The 27,940-nt window shown below is 39.1% G+C and overlaps 1 protein-coding gene across 2 annotated transcripts; it reads right to left on the bottom strand.

The window, feature by feature from the left end:
- Nucleotides 1-599: 599 nt before the first annotated feature.
- On the bottom strand, nucleotides 600-27,940 carry LOC119480731 (tyrosine-protein kinase yes-like). Of its 2 annotated transcripts, XM_037757266.1 has the most exons (13): nucleotides 27,677-27,940; nucleotides 27,351-27,401; nucleotides 15,224-15,531; nucleotides 12,809-12,908; nucleotides 11,614-11,712; nucleotides 10,887-10,990; nucleotides 9,730-9,879; nucleotides 9,141-9,296; nucleotides 8,495-8,674; nucleotides 6,591-6,667; nucleotides 4,927-5,080; nucleotides 3,616-3,747; nucleotides 600-2,216 (listed from the first exon to the last, which is right to left on the bottom strand). In XM_037757266.1, exons 3-13 carry the CDS (start codon nucleotides 15,516-15,518, stop codon nucleotides 2,008-2,010), a joined length of 1,656 nt encoding a protein of 551 aa, XP_037613194.1. In that variant the 5' UTR covers nucleotides 15,519-15,531; nucleotides 27,351-27,401; nucleotides 27,677-27,940; the 3' UTR covers nucleotides 600-2,007. The 2 variants fall into 2 exon arrangements, with proteins under 2 accessions (XP_037613194.1, XP_037613193.1); XM_037757265.1 differs by having other exon boundaries at nucleotides 27,351-27,940.

Here is a 27,940-nt window from a genome sequence, read left to right as displayed (position 1 = left end):
AATATTATAAAGTAGTAATCTTACGTGTTATTTCCTTTTTTTCTCGTAAAGTAATGACTTTATTTTCGTAATATTACGACTTTTTTCTCGTTAAGTTATGACTTTATTCTCGTAATATTACAAAGTCGTAGTATTATGAGAATAAAGTCATAATATTATAAAGTAGTAATTTTTGTTATTTAATTTTTTTCCCGTAATGTTACGACTTTTTCTCGTAAAGTTTTGACTTTATTCTCATAATATCCCGACTTTTTTTCTCGTTAAGTTATGACTTTATTCTCGAAATATTAAAATGTTTTCTCGTAAAGTTATGACTATTCTCGTAATATTATAACTTTATTACGGAAATCTCAGATGTTTTTTCCCTCAATGTGGCCCTGTTATGGTAAGGATGACCTCTGAGCAAGGCGAACGCCGTTTGCACGGTTTTGCACTCGGCGGCTCACGTTACCGCAGTCTTGGGAAGGGAAGAGTGAGAGGAGGGGTACTCAGTTGGTTGCAATCTGCAACCACACCACTAGATGCCGCCAAATCCTACACACTGTACCTTTAAAGAGACAAATCAAAACATTTAATTTATAAAATAAAAACAACACTAGACTTTGTAAAATCACGTTTTTATTGTACAAATTCCGCAGATGAGTCTCCACCCACTACCTCCCACCCAAATATATGTTGCAATCTTGTCCATTTTTTATGAATAATCTTATAAAATGAGGATTTTATAATATACAAAGCCCTTCTTTACAAGCTCAGTCATCAATTAGTGTTATTCCCACGAACCCATCATAATACTGTCCCCCACTGAGTCCACGCAGGAGCAAAACTGTAAAAAAACTGTCATCATTGCTATACAAATAGCTTCGGCATGAACATGAAAGAGTCCCAAGTGCTTCAGTCAGTCACATTGTAGAAGATAAATGGTTGTTTCCAATTCTGTTGTTTGTTTTCCACTTTTATAGCCGGTAAAATCATCATCATGTGTCCGTGGAGTGTCATTCTGGCTCAGCAAGAAGAAGCCGCAAGTTCACGAGTTTCATCACTGTTTAACTCACTGATTATACAGAGCTTTATTATGTAAGCATGTCTCTGTAGTGATCGCTGTGAGATTATACGGCCCGGGCATTGAGGGACAGAATGAATTATGGCATTGTTATAAAAACAAAGTCTTAGCAGAGATTTCTGGATGATGATGGACAGTCGGGAAAGTCTTCAAATGAAGCTATAAAACCACGTCCATGTGATATGAATACAATGTGATAACAAAGGAGCATAGAATATAAAAACAAATAAATCAAAATGCATTTTAAAATATTAGAAAGGCATAAAAGACCATGTCACAGTCTCAGTCTAGTCACCCATTTATAACAAATAAAAGAATTGCACTGTAGCTGATGAAATGTAACTGCTGTGTGGGATTTACTTTTAAATAATTACTGCCAAATGGACTGTGATAATGACCACCAGTCCCCTGAGAGCTTCTCCCTGTTAGTTTAATATATTATCTCTGTTAATAATTCATTGTTTCAATGCATAATTTACCAATTTACCACAAAAGAATACAATTTGGAGGCAAATGGAGCGCGAGATCTCCACATTAAACCACATTAAAGCCCAGCAGTTGGACTTTTCTATTGCGAGGCATTATCATCACAGCTTATTTTTTTTACAGCAATATACTGTGTTCATGAGAAACATGTAGTGTATTTAACACAACTGAAGTGATTTTGTCTCTTTCTACCACAGTCATTATTGTACATGGTAATAAAATCCACATTAAAAATCAAACATTTCACACAGACTTGTCTCGTACCGTGAATGAAAACAAAAAAATATAAAGTTATATGAAATGGTGGCGGACGCTGAAAGCAAAAACAAATAAAAAATCAAGAATGTGTAGAGCAAGTAGTGGTTTATGCGACTGGTTAGCCTGGTTTCCAGTCGACTTTTCATAGAGTCCAATAACTAAGAGCTCATGTCTTCCCAGGCGTAGGGATACGCAGCAGGCTATAGGTTCTCTCCAGGTTGGTACTGTGGCTCTGTGGCGGTGAAGTAGTCCTCCAGGAAGGACTGGAGGTACTCGAACGTGGGCCTCTCGTCCGGGTCTTTCTTCCAGCAGAGCTTCATCATCTCGTGCAGGGACTCGGGGCACCCCTGGGGGCACGGCATGCGATAGCCTCGCTCCACCTGCTCCAGCACCTCACGGTTCACCATGCCTGAAGGGGGAGACGGGAGGCACAAAGGGCTGTCAGAGCTTTCAATAGCTTTTTGGGGGGCTCAGTTATAGTAATCAGATCAGATATATAAAACAGAGAAAAGAGCTTCAAAACAGCAAATATCTGTCATTTTCTTCTAAGATAAATGACGCAAATAGTTAAAAAAATAGATCAACATTTTGGGACATTATGCTTATTTTGCTTTCTTGCTGACAGTTAGATGGGAAGATGGATGCCACTCTCATATCTGTTCAGTAAATTTGAAGCTACAGGAGACCAGGAGACGGTTGGCGTAGCTTAGCAGAAAGACTAGAAACAGGGGGAAACAGCTTGGCTCTGTCTGAAGGGAACAAAATCTGCCTACAAGCATCTCTAAAGCTCAATAATTAACACGTTATATCTTGTTTATGGGTGCAAGAAAATATCGATACACTTGAGTATCACCATAATATGTTTAGTGATACTGTATTGATTTTTAATTAACATGCAAAGATTTGGCCGTGGCTCAGATTGCACAAAAAGTAGTGCTATAATGTTGGATGTTATATGGACTGTGATAAATGCAAATGTAGATCCCACTGCTCTGATTGCATAAAAAATTAAACTTTATTTCACTCAGACTTTATGCATATGGTGGATTGTTCTTTATACTATAACAGTTTTCCTAAAATTTGATTTAAAAAATCGCAATATATCGCCTTACTTACAGTATTGCAATCTATCATAATATACTGAATCGTAGCCCCTGTATCATGATACGTATCGTATCGCCAGGTTCTTGACTATAACGGAGGAATAGCAGAGGTAGAGCGGGTCGCCCATCAATCTGAAGGACGGTGTTTGATACTAGTTTCATATTTAGCTTACAGACATGAGAGTGTATTGATCGTCTCGTATTAACTTTCAGCAATAAAGTGAATATATTTCCCAAAATGTCCTTAAATCAATTATCATAATAGTTTTCTTTTTATTAATTTTAGTTCGTCAGTGGACTGGTCTGTTAATGGTTTCAGTGCTACATCTGAAGGTGGTGCAAAACACTGCAGGCATTGCTCCCTGGGGCAGCGTCAGTCTGGCAGATGGTTATAAACAAGAGTGGTGTTCAATCTCCTGATCGTCCTCCACCAGATGGTCTCATCTAATCTCAAATGTGTGTGTGTGTGTCAGTGTTCCCCCTGCAGAGGCATAAACAACCAGCGCAGACAATGTCAGACGGCTTCACTTCATCCTCAGACATTAACAAGCACGCCAGCTTGACGTCTACTGACAGACTGAAAGCTGATAACTCTCGCCGTGAATCACCGCCCTCCGACGGCAGCCTGCACTTTTTTTTTATTATTTTCATTTCACGCCCCGGTGTGTGAATGAACGAGTGTGTGTGTGTGTCACTGTCACTTACCTGGGTAGGGCACTCTGCCTTTGGTGACGAGCTCGGTGAGTAAGATCCCGAAGGACCAGACGTCAGATTTGATGGTGAAGCGGCCGTACAGGGCAGCCTCTGGGGCCGTCCACTTAATGGGGAATTTGGCTCCTGTAATGTTATAGAGAGGAGAGGGGTGAGGTGGTTCCACTAGAGGGCGCACGCCTTCATGTCTGGCTTTGTTTCCAGGAAATCATAATGGCCATCATGACCTACAACAGACCTTTCTCACTATAGTAGGAAAAGCACAGGTGTTACTAATAACACTAACGATGGCTCTGTCCTATTCAAGAGTCCACAAGCATCAGCCATCGTTCATTTCATTATTTACACCTGTGTTTTTCCTACCGTGACAAGTCAAAATGTCGTCTGTGATAAAGCCTATTACATCATTAAGACCACATATTTTTTTTGGTATTTAGCTTGGAAATACGACTCAGAGAAAAGTCTCTCGAATAAATTTAAAGGTCCCATATCGTGCTCATTTTCAGGTTCATACTTGTATTTTGTGTTTCTAATAGAACATGTTTACATGCTGTAATGGTCAATAAACACATTATTTTCTTCATTGTCTGCCCTGAATATGCCTGTATTTACCTTCTGACTGAAACGCTCCGTTTTAGCGCAATTGCAAAGGAATTGCGTTGCTAGGCAACAGCTTGGGTCCATGTTTACTTCCTCCCAGCTGATGTCATTTACATACACCTGGGCTTCGTCCGAAATAACATACTATGCACAACAAAACCCAATCTTTTCGGACGCACTGAGCTGTAATTTCACGTCGTCACTTCCTGAGAGCCTCCTTGCAGTTGGACAAGTGTAACCATGGTAACCCGTGCCAACCTCATGTGAGTTGAGAATTAAAAGTCTGAATTAAATTAAAAGCTATATTACGCCTAGCAAAGTGAAATCTTATACTTACAGTTAAATTGACGTTACAGAGCTGTCCGTTAACGTCGTTATGAACGTTGTCGTTACTGCCGCATTCCATTGTGGGATATTTATGCTGCCGTGATGGATCTCCATTATATTACGTTGCAGACAGAAATATCAGAGAGGGAAATCTCAAAGGTAAGGTAGTAATTTGGGTGAACCAGCCCTTTAAGGAGCAGTGAGATGAACTCTCCCAGTGTGTGAAAAGCGCGACTAATCAGAGGGGACAGGAGCATCTGGTTTCCACTATTATCCAAATCACCGTGATGTGAGACAACAGGGAGTCGTCCCTGCTGTGAGGTCACTGCTCTGACACCTCATTCACCTGTGACTCAGTCTGTGTCTATGTGAACCCACCTTGCCTCGCAGTGTACTCGTTGTCCTCTATCAACCTGGCCAGACCGAAGTCGGCGATCTTGCACACCAGGTTGTCGGCGACGAGGATGTTGGCGGCGCGCAGGTCCCTGTGGATGTAGTTCATCCTCTCGATGAAAGCCATGCCGTCAGCGATCTAAAAACAAAAACATTTGACAGCATCTCACGACGGCTGCTTCGCTAAATAATTTTTAGCTTCTCACAGAACATCAAACCTTCTGTCAGACATAAAGAGGAGGCTAATAATGAAAGAACAAACCGAGGAAGACATGTTTATACCTGAGGCCTTCGTTCTCTTTGAAAAAAATCTGAGGCTTAAAATAGAAAGCTAAAATTAACATTTACTAACACAAATTCTGGACTCGAGAAACAAAAAAATACAGGTGGGTATTTCTGCAACCAATGAAATTTGGGATTTATGTTAAATTTGCTGTGCAATGCTTGATAAATACATACACAGTGTTATTACCCATCTTTACATAAAAAATAATTACTAAATAATGTGATTTAATACAATTTATCAAGCAGTTTATGGGTCCAAACACCACTTCATGTCTGTTCTTCATGTCCCACAACTGTGGTCTCAATGATGAGATACGTAAAGTGAGCTAATTCAATTATAATATGACATTATTTCATTTGTTTACAAATCATTTATATGAGTTTTTCGTCTGAATGCACCTGTCCGTAGTCCTTACACTGAACAAATGTCATAGTAAAACTTTTATTCAAAGACAAACAAGTCTAGTTTCCATGGAAACAGAAGTTAGCAGGTGAGCACATGGATGACAGGATGAGCCGCCCACATAGGTGACCCTCAAGATCAAGAAAAACAAGGTGAAGATCACCTTTTCTTCAGAAGCATTTATTGTAGGAATTGTGTATTTTCAACTACATTTAAAAAATAACTTAATATTACTGTTGAATTTGTGTATATTAAATGCTAAGAGTCAAAGCTAACGAAGCACATCTTAATAGCTGCCATTTCTCTGCAATATCAACAGAAATTTAATTTACGCAACATGTCCTTACACATGTCCAACACCTAAAGCTGTTGCGGTAAGGACATTAGACATTAGAATTGAAATATCTGTCATAAAATACAACATATTTTATATTTTTTGTGTATGAAGACAGACATCTAAGGTTACTATCTACATCTTTCAGGGTGTAGAGCAAATCATAAAATCCCCTATTTTTAAATCAATATTTACAATGATGCACAAAGCTTGATGAAAATTAATTTAAATGTCTTAGAAATATTATAGAAATTTAAAAAGCAAAATGTATAAAATCAACATTATCGTAATATTACGGAATAAGTGATGAAAACCGTAAAAAAAATACACATTTTTTAAATCTCAACGCCTATATGTAATTTTGCTTTCTTGCTGACAGTTAGATGGGAAGATGGATGCCACTCTCATATCTGTTCAGTAAATTTGAAGCTACAGGAGACCAGGAGACGGTTAGAGTAGCTTAGCAGAAAGACTAGAAACAGGGGGAAACAGCGTGGCTCTGTCTGAAGGGAACAAAATCTGCCTACAAGCATCTCTAAAGCGTTGTGTGTTGAGTTTTTTTTAATTTGGGAGAGTCGAAAGTGACCGTAGTTGCAGAACCACCCAGGTATGTGTGGTTAGTCTCACCTGTGCAGCCATGTCCACCAACAAGGGGAGCTTCAGGAATTTGCCGTCGCCCTCTTTGAGGAAGTCGAGTAAGCTTCCTGTAAAAGCAGCAACAGAGAGAAGTCGTAAATGCAGGACAGCCATGATATACTGTAGGAGCAATAAAAGGATCCGCGATACCAGCTGCATACCAATGTACTGCTATATGAAGTGTTACTAAAGCAGGTTAGGAAATTATACTGAATATAAAGAAGACACTTGAGGTCTCTCAGCTCAGGTCCCTCCATACTACAATAGCTAACTACTCATTTATTTATTTATTTTTAATTCCCTCCTTATTATTACCACCTAGTTATTACTTTTATTATTATTATTATTATTGTTGTTGTTGCTGTTATTGATAACAATAATAATAATAATAATAATAATAATAATAATAATAATAATGTTTTCTTTTTTATTTAAAATGTATTTAAGATATTCTTACTATAATTATTATGACTAGTATTTAATCTTTTTTTGGTTTTGTTGTGTTGGTTATGTTTGTTTGTTATTGTTATTATTGTTGTTATTATTGACATTACTATTAGTTATTAATTAAATAATAACAACAACATTATACAATAATAATAACAATAATAATAATAATAATGTTTAATTTTTAATTTATTTAAGAGGTTATTACTAGAATTATTATGACTATTATTTCATCCTTTTTTCGTGTTATGTTAGTTTTGTTATGTTAGTTTTGTTTGTTATGTCTCTTGTCAAGCTCTGAGTGTCACCTTGTTTTATTTTCTTGGGTGTTTTGTTTCGTTCTTATCATTGTTGTACTTCTTGTAAAGTCACTGCTGTTTTGTTTTTGCACCAATAAAAAAAAGAAAAAAAGAAGCTTGACTGTGAATTGGTATGCGATTCGAAGCGTTTTCTGCATGAGGAGTAGAGGAACGGCAGTAAATCTATGAGATCACGACACACAGTAGATCAACACACTGGAGGCATTTAGACACACATGCACATATAAATAAAAGCGCACTGCAGCTGAAGCTATGAAAACCTCCCGCAAAACTACTGCAGTTTTCAATTAAACATCCCAGTTTCAGGCCTTGGGGAACCACAAGGGACTCTCAAGGACTTTCAATCCGTGCAGCACATTAATTAAAGCACCCATAAAATTTACATTTCTCCTTTAAGGAAATCTCCATGCATATATCATACATACATCAGCGCCTGAAAAACCAGAGCTGCGTGATCAATTTTGTGCCTGAAAAGTCTAAGATGTTGCTTTGCTTTTCTTTAAAAATAGACCACATCAGTGTCATGTAACAGGAAACAGCTGAGTCTTGTTAGTCCCCAGGGTTGAGAGTTCTCAGAAAGTCAGTTTAATTGCTAATAAATAGGGCTGTCATTTGATTCAAATATTTAATCGCGATTAATCGCATGATTGTCCGTAGTTAATCGTGATTGATTGCAAATTAATCGCACATTTTTCATTTCAGTGTGTCAGTGTGCTGACTTGACTACGACTTGCCCCAAACTGCATGTGATTATCATAAAGTGGGCATGTCTGTAAAGGGGAGACTCGTGGGTACCCATAGAACCCATTTTCATTCACATATCTTGAGGTCAGAGGTCAAGGGACCCCTTTGAAAATGGCCATGACAGTTTTTCCTCTACAAAATTTAGTGCAAGTTTGGAGCGTTATTTAACATCCTTCGCTACAAGCTAGTGTGATATAGTTGGTACCAATGGATTACTTAGGTTTTATAGTTTCATATGATACCAGCATCTTCACTCTAGCTTTAAAACTGAAGTGGTGTTAAAACGATTTTGCCTTAACGTGGCTTTAACTTTGACAGCCCTACTAATAAAATATGCCAGTCTTTAAAAAGGTTTTCATGTATGTTTCGGGAATGAGCGGGTACCTTTTGCCATGTACTCCGTGACGATATAAATGGGCTCTTCAGACACCACAGCATAAAGAGGCACCAGCTTGTCGTGCCTGAGCTTCTTCATGATCTGAGCCTCTTGCAGGAAGGCCTCAGGCGACATGGTGCCCGGCTTCAGCGTCTTTATGGCCACCTTAGTGGTGCCGTTCCACGTGCCTGCAGAGACAAAGACAGGGAGAGAAAAAAACGCCCACAGGCCACCGGGGTAATCAGTGTTGTTAATGGGCTGGGAGCGAGACAATATCATTAATTAGGTCGTGTAATTGCTCAGACATGTGCTGTCATGCGTGCACTCCTCGCAGAAATATGCCTGGGATGAGCGGATACGAGACCGCCGCGGTTCAAAATAAGTTTGGCTGCAGCTGAGTGAGATCTCTGGAGATAAAGAGAATACAACAAACAGAGGAAGCGACTGCAGGAAGTGGATAATTCCCCAGTTTGGACAAGAATAGACACAAATATAGGCTATAGGAGTGTTTGATTTATGCGCATATGTCTGCATTTCCTACATAAATCTGGGCTGATGTTGTATTTCCCCATCTAGATAATTACAACTGAATACTAAACAAATACAAGCATTGTCTGAACATGTTCCTGCGTGTGTCGTCTGTCTCGCTCTTACCCATCCAGACCTCTCCAAAGCAGCCCTGGCCCAGCTTAAGCTCCAGTCTCAAGGACTCCCGGGGGATCTCCCAGGCATCCTTAGCGAGCCCCTGTGTCTGTGGCTTGACTGTGGGGCAAACTGTGGTCAGCCTGTGGCAAAGCCCGTCGGCGTGCTCTGTGAGAAAGCGAAGACGCAGAGATCAAAAACGGTACATTACACCCAGTAGTGACACAAACACACACGAGTCTCTGAACCAGCAGGATATCGTGTTTTTAAAGGTTTCATGCATCATTCATGCCATTTGATGTGGATGGATTCATGCTCTTATACTAACTGTGATGAAATATAAATGAGTTTTAACACAGCAAAACCCTCCAGAGTCGAAGTGTAGTGGGATAACAGAGATTTAACCTCAACTCCGAGGCTCAAAAATCCTAACTGCTCCATCAATTGTTATTAAAATTAAAGTATATTCACGTCTGGGGGCTTGTTGCAGGTGGCACATGGTGGCACAGAGCAGCGGGTGTGACTGAGAGTAATTTTCAGGTGTGATTAAAGACTGTGATGATGATTAATGAATGAGAGGAAGTATTAGCAAACTACATACCTGTGTAGTGTTTGACGAGCTTCTGTAACGTGTCAAACTGCGCTCGAGTAGTGATGTAGTATCCCCCGCTGTCAAGCTTGCGGATCTTGTAGTGTTTCACATTGTCTCCTTTGGCTTCATCCCAGTCTCGTATGGAGAGAGAATAAGCACCTAGAGGAGACGAAGGAAATGTTCTTCATCCACGGAAAACAAAAGTGTCAAAGATCAGACTGTATGGTGCATAAATAAGATGAAACGCTAAGATCCCAGTTATCTTTTAATGTCTTCTCCTCAACATAGAAACATGGAAACTTTTCTTAGAAGTGATTTTTCTCCATCAGTTTGGCATGGCAAACGGCTTTAAATATGCTCAACAAAAGACAGAAGACACGGAAATATATTTGGGGGTGGGAGTCGCCATTATCTATTTTATTTTATTTTATTTTATTTTATTTTATTTTATTTTATTTTATTTTATTTTATATTTATTTTATTTTTATTATATTTGGGAGGATTTATTATTATTATTATTAGTTATTATTTTTTTAATTTAATTTTTTTTATTATTATTATTATTTTTTTAAATTAATGTATTGTTTTGAATTATGTATATATTTTTTTATAATTTCCAATGCATATCTGTATCTAAACTTTATTCACAAAAAAAGACAATTAAGACAAGAGCATATTGTCATTTAGTTCAAAGCCTAAGTACAGCCTCACAGAGCTGCTAGCATGACTATAGAATCTTAGGCGTGTTATACACTATATTCTCTTTTTATCTCCCTCTTTACTGCTACTTTTACTACTTTTCTTCTTCCTGGAATGCTTCTGTCTCCATAAATAAAGTGTGATTGCTCGTCTGACTTGTGCTTTAAATACGACAACACCCATGATTATCAGCTGACGTTGCTCTGGAGAAGAAGCCAGTCTCTGTGATCGGATGCTTCATACCAAAATGCTCATTGGGAGTTGAAGTAAACTTCTTTCCTTACGTTTTGCACACAGTTTTAACCTTTGAATATTTAATCAAAGAACAAAAGAAGCATATATTTTCTGATGCAGTTGCTCATCTTATGAACTGATGATTAAACCGGGAGAGTTTTCTGCCGTAAAGCGCTCCAACTTCTACAACTATTACTACATTACACTGTTTATGAAGAAGAATCGATCATCACCTTTAGTAGTTTCACTTTCTCGCACTAGGAAAGTTCCTCGATGGTTTCCTGGATTCAGCAGCAACCTCTCAGCGTCTTTGCGTCCCATCTTACCAAAGTACCACCTGTCAAGAGAAAGCATATAAATAAAAACCTGACAAACTCACAATTTAAAGGGGACATTTGCTGGTACATACTTGTATTTCAGGTTTCTACTAGAACATGTTTACGTGCTTTAATGTTCAAAAAACACATTATTTTTCTCATACTATCTGTCTGAATATACCTGTATTCACCCTCTGTCTGAAACGCTCCGTTTTAGTCCCTGTCTCTTTAAGCCTCCATCCTGAAAAAGCTCAGTCTGCTCTGATTGGATAGTGAGAAAAATATGGTGAACCTTTGCAAAGGTAGTTCTCAAGCTGTGGGCGATATATTCTAATGGGCCTGCATGAGACATAGGAAGGGGAGCCACATCTGAATGGCTTGTTGAATCACACGTTTTCTGATCTAGGCAGCTCATATTCCACAGTTTGAGGGTTGGTAGGTACTCCAGATACCCATATGTATGTGAACAAGCACTGAAAAAGTGAGTTTTCCATGATATGTCCCCTTTAAGTGGTGACTGAGAAGCTGACTGTTGAAAATCAGGACCGTGTTGCGAGCCACGTGAGATGGGATCATGCTAGTGCTATTAGCCTCCTGGTGCAGTCGCCGTAGATGAAGTAATGAGGTTATAACAAGGCCTTACTCTTCAGCCTGGATGGAGTCAGCAGGGGCCACATAATTGCTGGGGATGTAGCCGTTCCTCCCCGTGTTGATGGAGCGAGCCTCCCACCAGTCCCCCTCTCTGCAGGAGGACAATGACACAGCAGAGATGAGACAAATGACTCGCTCATTTAACAGTCTACCAAGGCCTGGAACTATATCCTGCTTTGATTGATGCTGGAGGAAAACCGGTTAATAATGGTTAATGGTTAATAATTTAAGCATCAGCCTTGTAAATTATTATCCTCACTTGCATGGTGGCTTATAGAAATGCTCTGAAGGCACTTCTTTAAAAATCTCTTTTTAAGTAATTTGTTCTGCATTCATTTAATCCTCCGGATTCAAATTTTGAACTAAAATGTGAGGTAGGACTGAAAAACAGTGTCACAATGGGGATTTGAATGAGACTAATCTACTTTACATTACAATGATATAACCTTGGGCGACATTTCTGCCACAGCGTGAATCAAACAAAAGATCCACAGCAGCAGTGTGCAGAAAGGCGGCATCAGGAAACAAGTTGCAATCAAACGTATTCATGAAGACACGAGAAGGAACAGGTGCAGTTGAGGATAACTGCTAAAAAGAGAGAGGCATCTCGTAACTGGAAAACATATCTTTTTTTTTTAATCATGCTTTTTATTGTTTCCTTAAGAAAAATGACTGCAACATTAAACATAACAAATAAAATAATATGTAAATATAATTACAGATAGTAAATGTAAATTGAAAAACAAAGTATTCACAAAAAGGGAGGAGAAAAAATTAAATTAAGAATAAGAAAATAATAATAATGATTATTATTTTTATATAATAAAAAAGAAATACAAATAAATAAGGACAAATTATAAAATAAAATGAAATAAAATGGTATTTTTTTTTTTAAATAAATAAATAATAGCAATACAATTAAATATAAAATATAATATAATGTATAATAAATATTATTATAAAATATAAAAATAAAAATAAATAAGCAAAAATTATAAAAAATTAAATTAAATTCAAATTATATTATATTATTTTTTTTAAATAAATAAATAATGGTAATAAAATTAAATAAAAATATTTAATATAATATTATATATAGTATAATATATAATATATAACAAAAAACCAACTGGAAACATATCTAAATAAAAGCCCCATAAACAGAGAGAAACTGGGAAGATGCTTACGTATTGTTGATGATCTGGAAGCGGTCTCCTTTTTTAAATGAGAGATCGTCAGATGTTCTAGCTTCATAGTCGTACAAGGCCACAAAGAACGTAACACCACCTAAAAGCACAAAAACAGACCCACGTGTAATGAATAAATACCTTGTGAGCTTATGAAAGTGAGTAAACACATAATAGAGGACATTATGATGCTGTAGAGGGACTGAATCGGGAAACAGCAGGTTTATTTGTGTGTGTGTATAAAAGGCCAATTAAAGTAGATAAATGTGTCTCGCCAAGGTCTGAGAGCTCAACCTGCATTGATTTTCTATGGCTTATAATTCTATAGTATGAGAACTTCCCCTGCATAGAAATACGACTGTGACTAGACTCTAAACATTCAGGGACAAGCCAAAGGAAAGTCAATACATTAAACCGTCTCCTTAACAGTCATAATCTAGATCCTTAATACCCATACTTAAGTATTAAACATATTATTGGCACAACATTTTATAAGACAAAGTTCAGTAAATTATGGCATGAGTCAACTCATCTCTCCGTCCCATGCCAACATCCTGTAAAACATCCTGCCTACCGTACAGCCACGCCCCCAGACAGATGACATTCATATACCAACCACTGACAACAATGCTGTCAACACTAATCCCATTATGTCCCGCAGAAAGCAAATACCACGGCAGTGCAACCTTGCCCCCCCCTCCCCTCCGAGAGCAGATAATCCAACATGGAGGGGGATTACAACCTAAATCCCACCGAAACAGGAGGGTTCAATCTCATCTCTGTGCTCTCAGGGGTCGCTGTAAGCAGCTCAGACACGTTTAGGGTGATCACAGATGATGTGTTGAATCTAACAAGGATAGTTAAAACAACAATGGCTGCGGTATTAGCCGTGACACCGACCTGTCGGATCACCACCACGTTAAGCTCAGTGTTAAGTATGTTTGCATGTTTTACTGTCATGTATACGTTGTATTACTGCTGACCTTTCTCCTCAGAATAGGGCATTTTATATCACAGTTATGTCTGTTTTTACTTTTGACGTTTTTATCCTTATCGTAGTGTGGCCATGCATTTGTGCAAGTGCAGATTAGTTAGAGAAACCACACAGCAAAAATGACAAAAGAAGAGTTTAGTTTAGCGTGCTAACATGCAAACATTATCTAATTAGTACTAAACATAAAGTTAGTAATGGGAATGTCATTTTTGCCGGTGTTTGGCCATGAACAAAAGTTTCAGACAAAGTCACGGTTACGGCTGAACGATAAATTCAATATGATAATTCATTGTCTTTCAATGGAATCATACCCTGATAAAATCATAGTGATATATCGTGACACACAATTACGTCGTCCAAATTGATAATAACAAGCACATATAACTCAAATTTCTCAGAAAATGTGATAATTTTGCACTAAAGTTCATGAGAAATATTCAATACTTTTCATGTGTCATGTATTTAACTCACACAGGAGTATGCAAAAAAGGCTTTACCATGTCGTTATTTCATATATATTCTATTTATCTATTGAATTACAAGAAAACATGCTATATCGTGATACATATCGTTATCAAGATGCAAAATGACCTATATACCAAAATTGTCAACCTCATGGTGGCGATACTAAAAACATTTGGGATCACCAACGTCGAAAGGATTAGCAGTAGATGTCTAGAGCCACGTTGCTACTAGCATGACTGAAAACGATGAAAACATGATGGATTACACATCTGCAGCGAGTCAAGAATGTACAACTTGATTTAAATTAAAAAAATATGGAACTAAAGATTGGATACCATATGGTATTATGGAAATACTACTGCAGAAAGCTGATTGAAGGATACAAAGATTAGAGTGTCTGCCTGGAAGATAAGAAAAATACATAAAAAAACTAAAACCCGATGATACGCTTTAAAAACATGCGGTCAGCATTAAAACAAATGGGCTACAACATTAAAGGTGCAGTGTGTAGGATTTGGCGGCATCTAGTGGTGAGGTTGCAGACTGCATTCAATTGAAACTCCCATGTGCCAAGTGTGTAGGAGAACTACGATTGCTGATGCATAAATGCCAATGTCCCCATCTAGAGCCAGTGTTTGGTTTGTCCGTTCTGGGCTACTGTAGAAACATGGTGGCCAGCTCTGTGAAGAGGACCTGCTCTGTACGTAGATATAAACGGCTCATTCTCAGGTAACGAAAACACAACAACTCTTATTTTTCAGGTGTTTATACACTAAAGAAAAAATACTTACTATCATTATATTCCATTTCTGCCAGATCTCCCTAAATGCTACAAAATGACCCTTTAAAAAAAAAAACCTGGTATGGTCCTTTAAGTATGATATTAACAGGGATGTGCTCTCCATGAAGGCCATTATCAGCATTGTAAGAACATCTTACAATAAAACACTACTCACTTGAGACAGCACCAGAGAACGAGTTGGACGCAGGACCGGAGAAGGAGGACGACGCTCCTCCAAAGGGAGTCATGGCAGAAGCGCCGCCAAACGGCGTGAGGGTGTGGTTGAAGTTTGCAGCCCCAGAGCCCGATGAGGAGGAGGGAGGTTGATTCTGCTGCAGCTGGGTGGGATCCGGTCCGTAGTGACCGACGTGAGGTGTGGTTATGGTGGAGTTGGGGTCTGACGCCGCGGAGTTCTCTGGCCGATACTTCATCGCAGGGCCTTTGTCCTCTTTGCTCTTAATGCAGCCCATCGTCTCGCCCTGCCTGGACAGACACAACACACACAGCCGTCACTTTAATGCCAGCAGATTGAAGAATACAGCATCCGATTCATCACTGATGATACATAAATAAAGTGAAGGGCCAAGAGAGGTGCAGGATTAACGCCTGCAACATAAGGCCTGTAGGCGCAGGAACATGGGTTATGAAATGAAAATCTAATGACGGGATATTTTCATGTGAATCATTTTGTTGTTGCGACCCACTAAGACTATAAGCCGTGTGCTAACTGGGACATATGGGTAAATGGTAAATCCGCTTTGAACCACGCACGACTCAAACGTGTAGATTCAATTGTGCATGCATGATTTGAGGGATGACATCTGCAAAACGGAAGGATAAAAAGGTGATTATCATTTTATATTGTTGTGATCTATTACATGTCATTGTTCCATAATAAGAGATCCCTTATTGTTTACATACAAATGACAGATTAAATCCAATCTGCCTTGAAATGGAGAAAAATAAGAACTCTTTGCAGTATCAGTGCTGCGTTTTATGTTTATTCCTTGTTGAGATTCAAAGAGAGGAATTACTAAACCTGCCTACCGGGCACAGACCCAAGGGCCCAAGGGTTCATGGGTCACTGGGCCAAAACAGTATAACAGTGTGACGTTAATATTTGTTTTTGGAATATCAAATGAGATGCAAGATGGCCACAAAAAGAATCAAAAGGACCACAAAAGGAAGGCAAAACAACAACAAGGAGATGCAAAATGACCAGAAAGACACTAAAAACAACAAACAGACACAAAAGGGATGCAAAGACACTCAAAAAAACTACAATGAGATGCAAAATGACTACAAAGAGAAGCGAAATTACCAGAAACAGAATCAAAACAACCACAAAAGGGACATAAAAATACACAAAATGACTAAAGAGACTCAAAATGACAACAAAAGAGACGCAAAACAACTACAAAGAGACTTAAAACAGCTACAAAGAGAATCAAAATAACCAAAAAGAGACGCAAAACGAGCACAAACAGATGCAAAATGATTTAAGAGACTCAAAATGACCACAAAGAGATGCAAAAAGGACACAAAGACACTCAAAACAACTACAAAGAGACTCAAAATTAGCACAAAGACGATCAATACGACCTCAAAAGTTACGCAAAACAACTGCAAAGAGACACAAAACAACTACAAACAACATCTCTGAGTCTGAGAGTTCTGGTTCACCTGTAAAATGTCACAGACATAATCTGGTTTGTTCCTACAGTACGTAGGAGGGCTGAAGGGTGGAGGGCCTTTTGATTTTACATGTGTGAACCCAGAGCTCATTGTCTCATAATCCATCCAGGCCTCAGCCTGACCACACTACAAGATTCAAAACATCGGTGTGTCTCCATCTGCGTGGTTGTCATTCCTCCTCCTAACATAATTTGGCCGGAGTCACACTCACTCGCATTCTTTTGTGAGGTGAAGGCCCCAAAAAATGTGGAGACAATCAGACACGCTCGTAAAGAAGCCTAAGCTCGGGGAGATCAGAAGGTTTTCATTCTCCAGGAACAACAGCTGCTCGAGGAGTTGGACTTGGTTAATTGGCGCCGACACATTACAAGACAGTAAAACAATAGAGGATTGAAGTGAAACAGGAGCTTTTATTCAGTGATGAAAGTAGACTAAACAAACACAGTGCTACTGAGCAGCATTGTGGCACAGTCTGTGACGGGAGTGACAAGACTGCAGGGTCACACATGCATCGGTGAAATAGAAGAGGATCTGCCAGTGCGGTAAATACACCTTTCACTGATTTGAGAACAGTGGCCTTGATTTTGGGAGGTGGGAGTGATTTTTTCTCATCGGAGAAGGAGGGGCGCTTTCAGAGTTCATCGAGTTCTCCGACTGAACTGCCAAGGAAATCAACAAAATGGGGACAAACCACAGAAACCTTCCAAAGATTCAGAACACTTTGCTCAAATAAAACCGTACAAACGTTTAAATTGCAGGTTACAGCTCGTGCTGAGCACCGGCCCCATCCTCTACAAAACCATATTATGAGTGGTCAGTCGCTGAGGACGTGTCAAAATGAAACAGATTTCTTAAAAATGCCTTCAAAGGGCCAATAAATCTGACGTTAGATGTAGAGCCAATATACTGAGAATGTTGGCACGGGAGAAAAAAGACTTTTAGTTTCCAAGCCAACCTTTCCTTTAACCTCGAGACAAACCCAGAGTCACGGAAAGCAGAGGGCTTCGCTCAGAGTCGACTATGGTGGGCTTGTGTTTCATCATCATCAGACGGACGCGAGTCTGAGAGGCTCGTTGGGTCAGCAGTGAACTTACCGCGCTATAAAACAAAGTAAGGATGTTTTTTTCACTTCCAAAAATGAGACGTCAGCCGTTACATCACTCTTTCAAAATGATCTTTAATGCATAAATATTGAGCTGAACTAATGGAGCCTTTTAAAGAGATTAAAGGATGTCAAACTAAAACACCACATTAGCATATTGTCATTTATAATCATATTGTATAAGAAGCTTGTGTAATAATTAGGTTTTATTTTTGCTTACATTGCAGGTAATTCCCCGTCTCTCTCTCTCCTCTCATTTCCTGTCATCTCTCTACTGTCAGCTTGTTCGTTCTTTAGTTCATCTGTTTCCATCTAGTTGGTAACCCGGCCTTGACTGACCCGGTATGGAAATCAGATTTTATGATCCGTATGTTTGATTTGGCACAGGTTTTATACGCTTACATTCTGAGTTTCAAGCTGTGTTACAAATACACAGATATTCCCAGCAGAGAGAAGAGCTTATCTGTCAGCAGACGGGGTGTGTACATACAGTCATATGATATATTATGTTCCACCATCTTTCCTAAGAGCTGAACTAAAACTGAACTATACTACAACAGATGAAATGCAGAAATGTCTTTAAAATATGGTAAATCGTTGCCTTTTATGCACATAAAAACCACAATATCCATGTCAGACGATTCCCACTGGATCCAGGGTGATAAGTAGAGCACACCGCGAAGCAACAGAATACACACTGATAAAAATTCCCATTAGTGGCTGTGTGGGCATAAAGAAACTGATTTGGATCTAGTCTAGGAGAGAAACGGAGAGGGGGAACAGCAGGTTGGTTGGATGAGGGAGGGGGCGACCATGGCATACAGCGCCAGCTACACCAGCTTGAACTACTAGGAGGATTATGAGGATGGAGGGAGGATTTTACCCTAAGAGGATAATAACAGAAAACAAAAAAAGGAGTGACCACCCGGGCCTGGAGCTGGAACAGAGCCGACTCCAGACTGACAGACACCTGCACGTGGTCATTTAGGTGGTGACCCTCAATACTTTCAACAGTGAGATGTGTTTCAGAGCTGAGAGGGATCTCTGATGGAGGGCTGCTGTGATACGATGCTTTTCCCAGAGGCCCTGAATCATCTCAGCTAACCCTCCATCAGTGCCACCTTGGTCACACCAGCTCAGCCATCACATAATGACACTGTGAGCTTTCTCCACACTTCAGATTGGTACACCAAAGTGAGAATGCAGCGACCCCAGATGAGGTAAAAATACGATGCAACAAAAATAATGCCTTTTGGGTGGCATTTAAAGGTGCAGTGTGTAGGATTTGGCGATATCTAGCGGTGTGGTTGCAGATTGCAACCAACTGAGTAACCCTTCACTCACTCCTCCCTTTCCAAGACTGCGGTAACGTGAGACGACGAGTGTAAAACCATGGCAACGCCATTCACCTCGCTCAGAGGTCATCCTTACCATAATAACACTACTTTAAGAGTAACGGAAGTCGGACAGCGTTGTGTTTTTACTAGTGGTTCCTCTTCACGGAGTCCGCCATGTTTCAGTAGCCCAGAACGGACAAACCAAACACTGGCTCTAGAGAGAGCCTTTCCTGTTTTTACGTTACCTGAAGACCACTGTAGTTCTCCGACACGCTTGTGAAACTGCGGTAACGTGAGCCGCAGAGTGCAAAACCGTGGTACCGCCAGCTGCCGTCTGACTTCCATTGCTCCTAAAGTAGTGTTATTATGGAGGTGAATGACGTGACCATGGTTTGGCACTCGGCAGCTCACGTTACCGCAGTTTCACAAGCGTGTCGGAGACATAAGTTATCTGAGTGGCTCTCAGGTAACGTAAAAACGCTAAAGGCTCTCTGTAGAGCCAGTGTTTGGTTTGTCTGTTCTGGTCGACTGTAGAAACATGGCGTACTCCGTGAAGAGGACCAGCTCCCTATGTAGATATGAAGGGCTCATTCTAAGCTAACAAAAACATAATTCTTAGTTTCAGGTGATTATACACTAATGAAAACATATTCATGAATATTATATTCTATTTCTGCTCATAGATCCCTCGAAATGTTACACACTGTTCCTTTAAGGCACCAAAGGGCAAGAAGTATTAATGAAAAGTGTCACAAGAACGATCACGCCTCATCTTATAAATAATGTAAGTCAGAAACTGCACAGCCAGACTGGATCTGAAATGTCAAACCTCACTGACTTCACTTAAACACAAGCTCATTCCTGAACAGCAGAGCCATGAAACCACAGGGAAAATCTGCCTTGCTGCTAATTATAGCAACTCTTTCTTATTGCTGACAACATCCCACTGCCCCCAGGATGATAACATGACCTACAACAGCACAGCGCACGCAAACACGAGAGGATTCCCAGTTGCACCAGTTAGAGAGATACACAGAAACAATGAGAGAGGAAGGTGAAGAGTTTAGATGAGGAAGTTTACATGTCATAAAATACAAAGATGTATAAACGGAGGCTCCTTCCTCGAAAGACGCTGTGCTATTATAGTCTGTTCTGACAGATAGACACAGAGAATAAATACAAAGCAAGCCTGACTTCTCATTCAGCTTCAATCAAAGCACTGTGATTTGGTACAGACTGTTCGAAATGATCCGCTTAAAGCAAAAATGTCTCTTTCTTTAGCCAACACGACTGTGAAATCTTAAAAAATAAAGATGTGTATTCTTTTATTCATCGCCAACAGAAGCCTTTTCTTTAGTGTGACCTACAGAAAATGAAAAAAGGAATTCTAAGAATACTCTTAGTTTCTACTGTCGACTGTCTCTCCTCTCTCAATAGCTCTCAGTGCCACAGACTTGACACTATCTATGTTACATATTCCTCCTCCAGGCGGGTCAGATTGCTCCGACAGCTACCGATATCTGGTAGAGACTCTGTGTCTTGCAACCAGCAGTCCAAAGACAAAGATGTTCAGTTTACTATCATTTATGACAAAGAAAAGCATCAAATTCTCACATTTGAGAAGCTGAAAACAGGAAATATTGCTTAAAAAAATGACTAAAACGGTCATTTGATTATCAAAATAATTGCAGAATAATTATCTGTCATTCTGGAGCTTCACTTTGGACTCTTCTAAAATAAGTTTGATCAACCCACTTGCTCTTAAAAAAGCTTCCAACACAGCCAATATAGGGAGAACACATCTCTTGCAAGAGGCCAAGCAACAACCATAGACTGCAAGTGGACGTAGTCACCGTGACATCACCCATTGGTTTGTGTACTGCCGTTTTGAAACCTAACGTTCGGCATTTTTTTCTTGTTTTTTTGCAACCAGAAGTGACACGAGAGGGTGGAGCTAAGTCCAACTGAACGCTGAATAATGGTACTTGTTCACAAGCTTCGTCCTTTCCACACTTCCCATTCATTGTTTATGCAAGCATCCGTGCAATGCATTCTGGTAGCGTGGCGGCGCGATTCGAGAGACGGGGCATCACGTTGGCCGCTCCTCATTTGCATTAAGGTCTAAGCTTCTTTATGCAAATCAGGGGCGCCTTCTGTGAATAAAGACAGATTCATCAACTGCATGTCTTATTTCTCACATAAAATGTTTTCAGAGGGCGCCTGGGTTAGCTCAGTTGGTAGAGCGGGCGGCTTGGTCCTGACCGCGGCGGCCCGGGTTCGAATCCGGCCTGTGGCCCTTTCCGCATCCACTCTCTCTCTCCCCCCTTTCAAGACTCTATCCACTGTCCTGTCATAAAAATGGAAAATGCCCCCAAAAAATAACTTTAAAAAAAAAAAAAAATGTTTTCAGAAACACATTTTGGTGAATTATTTTCATAATATAAGAGAAGAAAGTTTCCAAACGAGCCGCAATGTTGGTTCCACATGGAAAGCTGAGAGCAGTAGCCCACGAGGGAAAGCGTTCGTCCAATCAGGTGCCTATGCCTAGTGTCTAGTGACAGCCCATCAAGCGTTCAATGCTGGGAAGCGAGGTGATCCCTCACAATGAAAAATGCCCCTGTGGACGTACCATAATACATTTTCAGGCGACCAAAAATGTTACAATTAACTTTCATGAACTGAAAACACAGGGTTAAAGTTGTAAGACAAAAACACGGACAACTCCCAGACCGGACAACGCCGTGGTAGATGTTCCCCTCCATGAACAGCTGAGGTTCTTTGACCCTTGACCTCTCTTATCCCAGCTTGTTACCACCCAGAACATACATACTTTTAAGGCCCGACTGTCCATATTCTTCTGTTACATTGATAACTTTAAACCTGCTCTCTTCTTATCAGCGACCTGCTTTACTTCGACCACAGTGAGAGAATTCCACACAGGCTTCGCAAAAAGCTGATAAGACGGGAGGATCGCTCAGTGTTTTCTCTCTCACACACTCACTGATAGAACGATGAAGAAGTTTGTGTGCTTGCAGTGGTCATGGTTCAGAATAACAATAGAGAAGGCTGCAGAGACAAAGTTTAGCTGAGTAGGATGACAGTGCAGGATTACTGGAGGGTCTGGTTATCCACATTTACAAACCAAGAGATGCCTAAAGCTTTAATATACTTTACTAAAGTTGCACTTGCAAGATTGATTGATTTATCAAGTAGACAGGCATTTTATCGCCAACACTCGTAATAATCATTTATCAGGCAAAAATGCCAGGATTTGCTGCTTTTCTTTGTTTTATATCATTTTAATTTATTACTTTTGGCTTTCGGGGTGTTAGATGGACAAAACAAGCTTTTTGAAGAGTAAATAATTGATCATAAAAAATAATAATTTCTTGTTGTAGCCCTACGTCTTTTTTTAGTGACCAGTCTAAACAGAAGCCTACATATTATCTGATCTAGAACTAGCAAACTGGCTAAATATATACATTTGAAATCGTTAATGCTAGCTAAATACTAATGTCATTGATGGCTAAAAATTCCAAAACGTCGTTCTTTAAAGCTCATCAGAAGTGAGGATTGGCTGCTTTTCTCTGTTTTTTATTACTTTTAATTGCAAACCTTTTAATTTTTCTGACTGTTACATTGAAAAAATAAGCATTTTGAAGTATTATTCGACAGTTACACGTTAACTAAATTTAACTTTAATTGAAATGACAGGTCTTTGTATTGTACTAGGGGTGTCACGATATACCGGTATTGACTATAATCGTGATATTTAAAAATAAAATATTGATATCATGTTAATAATACACATATGATAATGTTGTGTAAATAATCCAGCGCTTCTTAAATCATTGTATATGTACAGTTATGGTTACAGACTCTCTCTCACCTCCCTACACTCATATTTTGAGTGTCATTCATTTGCCAAAAAAGAGACAAAATGCACAATAAACAAAGTTAAACAAAGTTAAATATGAATTTGACTGAATTTTCTATAGATATCGCAATAATATAATTATTTTGATTCTTTTGGCTATGATACGCGTGTAGTGAAAATCTGATAACATGACAGCCCTACTATGTAAAAGAGAAACTTTATCGAATCGAATGGGTTAAGGTAAAAATGAATAAAGGATACATTATTGGACAAAAGTAAACTAAGCGTTATCTCATCCAGAACTTACAATCTGACTGAAAAGATGCGTTTAAATGTTTCTTTTCCATAGCATGCATTATAAAAAAACGAAAACCTTGATTTTTAAATATATTTTGGTCCTTTTAGCATCATTGTTTAAACCACGTCCACTCCTCTGGGGTTTTAGTTTATCTAGACTCTGATGAAGTCGTCATCTGGCCGGATGTCAAGCAGCCGAGCCGAAGGGTATGAAGGTGGAGTTCCTCCATCCATCAACCAGGAAACCCTGCTGCCCAGCATCCCGTCGGACAGCTGTTAGCGGCTGCAGACGGGGAGGCTCTCTGGAGCTTTACTGGGCTTCAGATCTGCAACAGATGCTGTCTACTACCACATTCCTCTGATGCCGAAGGGTTAAAACTGGGTCTGGAGAAAAAGTCATGTGATGGTACGGATGTGAAGCCTCAGAGCGTCTAGAGAAACATCAATAAGTGACTGTTTTACTCTGAAAGCTTAATTCCTCAGCTGCCTTGAGTAAAAAGCAGTCTTGGAAATTTGAGTTTATATTATCACTAAATTTACTTAACAAATCTGTACACAAATCCTCATACAAAAGCTTTTTGTTGTGAGTTATTGTGCTGCCACAGAACAGACATCACACATTTTCTAGAATAAACAGGACTCATGGGAATATCTGAATACTGGCACCTGAGTCTAGGGTAAATGTGTGAGCTATTTTGGGACTACAATCATCCATTTGTCAGCACATAACAGGGCCGTGTGTTTGAACTGTCAACATCTAATAGAGCGACTGTAGAAGCCCATGCGATGGCCTGGATATCCAAACCCCCTATCACATATTGACTGATGACAAGAAGATGTTTCACATGTTAGTATGAGGTGATTTCATGCCTTGCCTTTCTCAAATGCTGGAACATTTAGTCAGTATCTATGAACTTGCAACGCTCTTTCCTAAAGCTAGAAAGACATCTGAATTTGTGATAAAAAATCAGCTGCTCCATACAGATTAAATGTCATAGTGACTTTGATCCCATACACTGGGTTGGCATCAGCTTGACACTGACCTTATTAAGCGGTTCAGGGATCTGCAATTACATAATTGTTGTTTTGTCAATGTCCTTTTAAAAGTCAGTGTTTCTGCCATGAGTTACCTCATACATAAAAATAATATAAATGGATTCCACACAGTGAGGTACACTGAGTGCTGGTATCAGATCGATACTTGGTATCCGCAGATATCTTGAGTTGAGAATCTGTACCAGGAGAGAAGAAGTTGGATCCCTGTTTGTTGAGTCATAACTTCCTTTGGTCAAAAGTCAAAGCAAAACTTAAAAGCAACACGTTCCAACATGTAAAACTGGACGAAACGTTTAGTTTTGAACACAAACAAAAGAGCTTCTTTCGGTTTAGGCAATAAAACCATTTAGGTAGGTTTAGCGAAAGATATTTGGCTTAAAATAACTATGTTTCAAAAGGGAAAGCGAAGGTTGTGAACACAAGACACGAACCCCAGACTCCTGGGTGAAATGCTGCAATACATTGTAATCGGGGAAAAAAACGACCTCCCGACCTTCAACACGGAAAAGTACAATGGAACCGCCATTCAAGTCGGAATTCCATGTCGGAAACTTGGGCTAGAGTTCGCCGACATAACCACACCTGACGTCACAGTAACATGGCGGTGCACACAGTGAATTACTGTTTCATCATATTTACTTTATGTACTGTTTTATGCGGTGTTGTGTTGTGAAACGTGCTGTAACAATATTGTAGCTGCTATTTCCATTTCTATTCAGTTGATTTGTGCCTGATAGAAGGCTTTGCGAGCATTCGGTACTAGTCTACTCCTCCTGTCTCTATTAACAGGGTTCCCGCGCTTTTGCTCCTGTCATAATTACTGTACTGCGGTCGCTAGAGGTCGTCTTCTTTTATCCCTTCTTTCGCTGATCGCCCATGTCAATCGATGATAAAACCTACTAGTATGTGTAGCAGGCCCCTACTGACCCACATCTATGAGGCTTATAACCACTGATAACGCACCTTTAATGACCTGATAACAGTCTAACCAGCTGGCAATATGAACAGGAATTGAAAATAACTCATGCAGAAGTCATATGAGTCAACAAAGTCACTGTCCATTCATTGTCTTATCTTATCTTAGAAATTGCGGCATTCCCCTTTAACTTGCTTCACTCCCAAGTTCAGCAGCCCTTATATGGATTCACACTAGCAATGATTCAGTCAGAGCTGTTCAGGATACGCTGCTGTATCCTTTACATGACAAGTTCTCCAGTCACCTCAGGCGTGACAGCCAGTTTAGTTATAATGTGTCACACACTGTGCAGATAATGAGGACAATCCTCCAGTCTCTGCCCTCAAAGTGGAGGTGGAAAAGCAGTAGAAGAAGAAGAAGAAAGCAACATCACTAAAACTGGGAGGACACATAAAACTGTGACTCAGCTGTTCGATCAGGAAGTTTGAATTCTGGGGCCTGAACCTCCTCTTCCTCCTCCTCCTTTAACCTGCTACTGATTTAACAATAATCTGACTCAGCATGAGTCAAAGATTGGGTTAAACATGTGAAATGATGAGGTGGCACTAAGTGGGAAACGTCTTAAAAACAGATACAAAAGTGACGATTTTTGATTTTGATTTGCAATTGAATTAAAGTTTTAACTTTTAACCTTTTGTTTTACAACTAATATTAAAGAACATATAAATTAAACCATCTATTATGAACTATTTAACATATTTAAATGTTATTATAGTGTAAAATATTTGTGGTATAGTCTACTGATCTTGTCCTAACCTGCTACTGATTTAACAATAATCTGACTCAGCATGAGACAAAGATTGGGTTAAATATGTGAAATGATGAGGTGGCACTTTTTTCCTCTTGTGTCTTTCTTTAAATGAATACAATAAGTGGGAAACATCTTCAAAACAGATTAAAAAAAGAGGATATTTTTGTTTAACAGTTTAAAAAAAGACATTAAATCTCTTAAACTGAATAAATTTAACAGAAAATGGTAAAAATGGATTAGGTATAGAAATAAAGGCAGGCACCGTATAATTTCATTGACAATAATGTTATAGGAAATGTTTTAATAAGAAAATATTTCTGTATATTGCATCAATAATTGTGAACTGTATTGTCCTCTTTGCTGTTGTAATATTTGTGTTATATTTGTGTATGTATAAAGGCATAAGTGACCAAAAAAAGACAGATTAAATCATTTCTTTTCACTGGAGTTATAACTTTTAACCTTTTATTTTACGATTATATTAAATATCATATAAGCTAAACCATTTATTATGAAGTATTTAACATTTCTAAATATTATTATAGTGTAAAATATCTGTGGTATATTGACCTTGTCCTACTTTTATCTGATATGGTTGCACTGATATTCCTGTGGGACTTTAAGCACATGCTGCATGATCATTGATATCTTTACCTTTTTAAAACTGATTTAATGATGAATACATAGCTGTTGTTTTGCAGGGAGACTTCCAGTACATATATAAACAGTTTTGTTGTAATATTTGTGTTATATTTGTGTATCTATAAAGGAAATACAGACTAAAGTGACAAAAAAAGACAGATTAAATCATTTCTTTTCACTAGAGTTTTAACTTTTAACCTTTTATTTTACTATTATATTAAATGACATATAAGGTAAACCATTTATTATGAAGTATTTAATATATCTAAATGTTATTATAGTGTAAAATACCTGTGGTATATTGACCTTGTCCTACTTCTATCTGATATGGTTGCACTAATATTCCTGTGGGACTTTAAGCACATGCTGCATGATCACTGATATGTTTTACCTATTTAAAACTGATTTGATGATGTTGTTTTGTAAGCAGACTTACAGTACACATATAGACAGGTACATTTATGTGTATTATTATAAGACAGTTTCATTCCTTTGTTGATGACAGGTCAGACAGGCCCATCCTGATCTAATCCTGTTGACTAAAAAACACTTTAATTTGGGATTTTTACCTTCACAAATCCTTTTTCTTCTTGTGTTTTTTCCTTTTATTATCCTGAATCCTGGTGGGGGGAAAAAAAATCCGAGTTATTCCAACCAGGACCGAACAGCCTTCATCCTCACTTCATCCATCCAGCAGAGAGAGAGAGACTGTAGGTCAGATTATAATGTTGTTAAGTTAAATTACACAGATGTGTGAGAGGATGGAGGAGACAGTCATTGTCCTCAGACAGGATTAATCCAGTTTGCAGCAGTAAAAACAAAACAAAAGTGCAGATCCTGATCCTGAAAGTGTCCCAGGTCTTTTGTAGCCTCTACTTCCTACTACTAAACTTACATCAACCCCCACCACACAACAACATGGCCGACGCTGCTGTCTGCGGGACTGGTGAGCTTCACACAGCTGGAGGAGCTGGAGCAGCAGAGATCCGTCCGGTCCAGCAGCTGCTCTGAGGTCAGCAGGGAGGAGATGAGGAGGAGAACCAGGCTGGATATAAAGATATTATATAAAAGAGAAGATATAATGTGAGAGACGAGAGAGAGGACCCGGCCGGCGGACTGGATAGAGGATGGTTTCATGTAGAAAAAAGGGTGGACTCAA

This window comes from Sebastes umbrosus, chromosome 21 (assembly GCF_015220745.1).
Source record: "Sebastes umbrosus isolate fSebUmb1 chromosome 21, fSebUmb1.pri, whole genome shotgun sequence".
In the NCBI taxonomy this organism is placed as follows: Eukaryota; Metazoa; Chordata; class Actinopteri; order Perciformes; family Sebastidae; genus Sebastes; species Sebastes umbrosus.
This window is presented reverse-complemented; position numbering and strand designations above follow the sequence as displayed.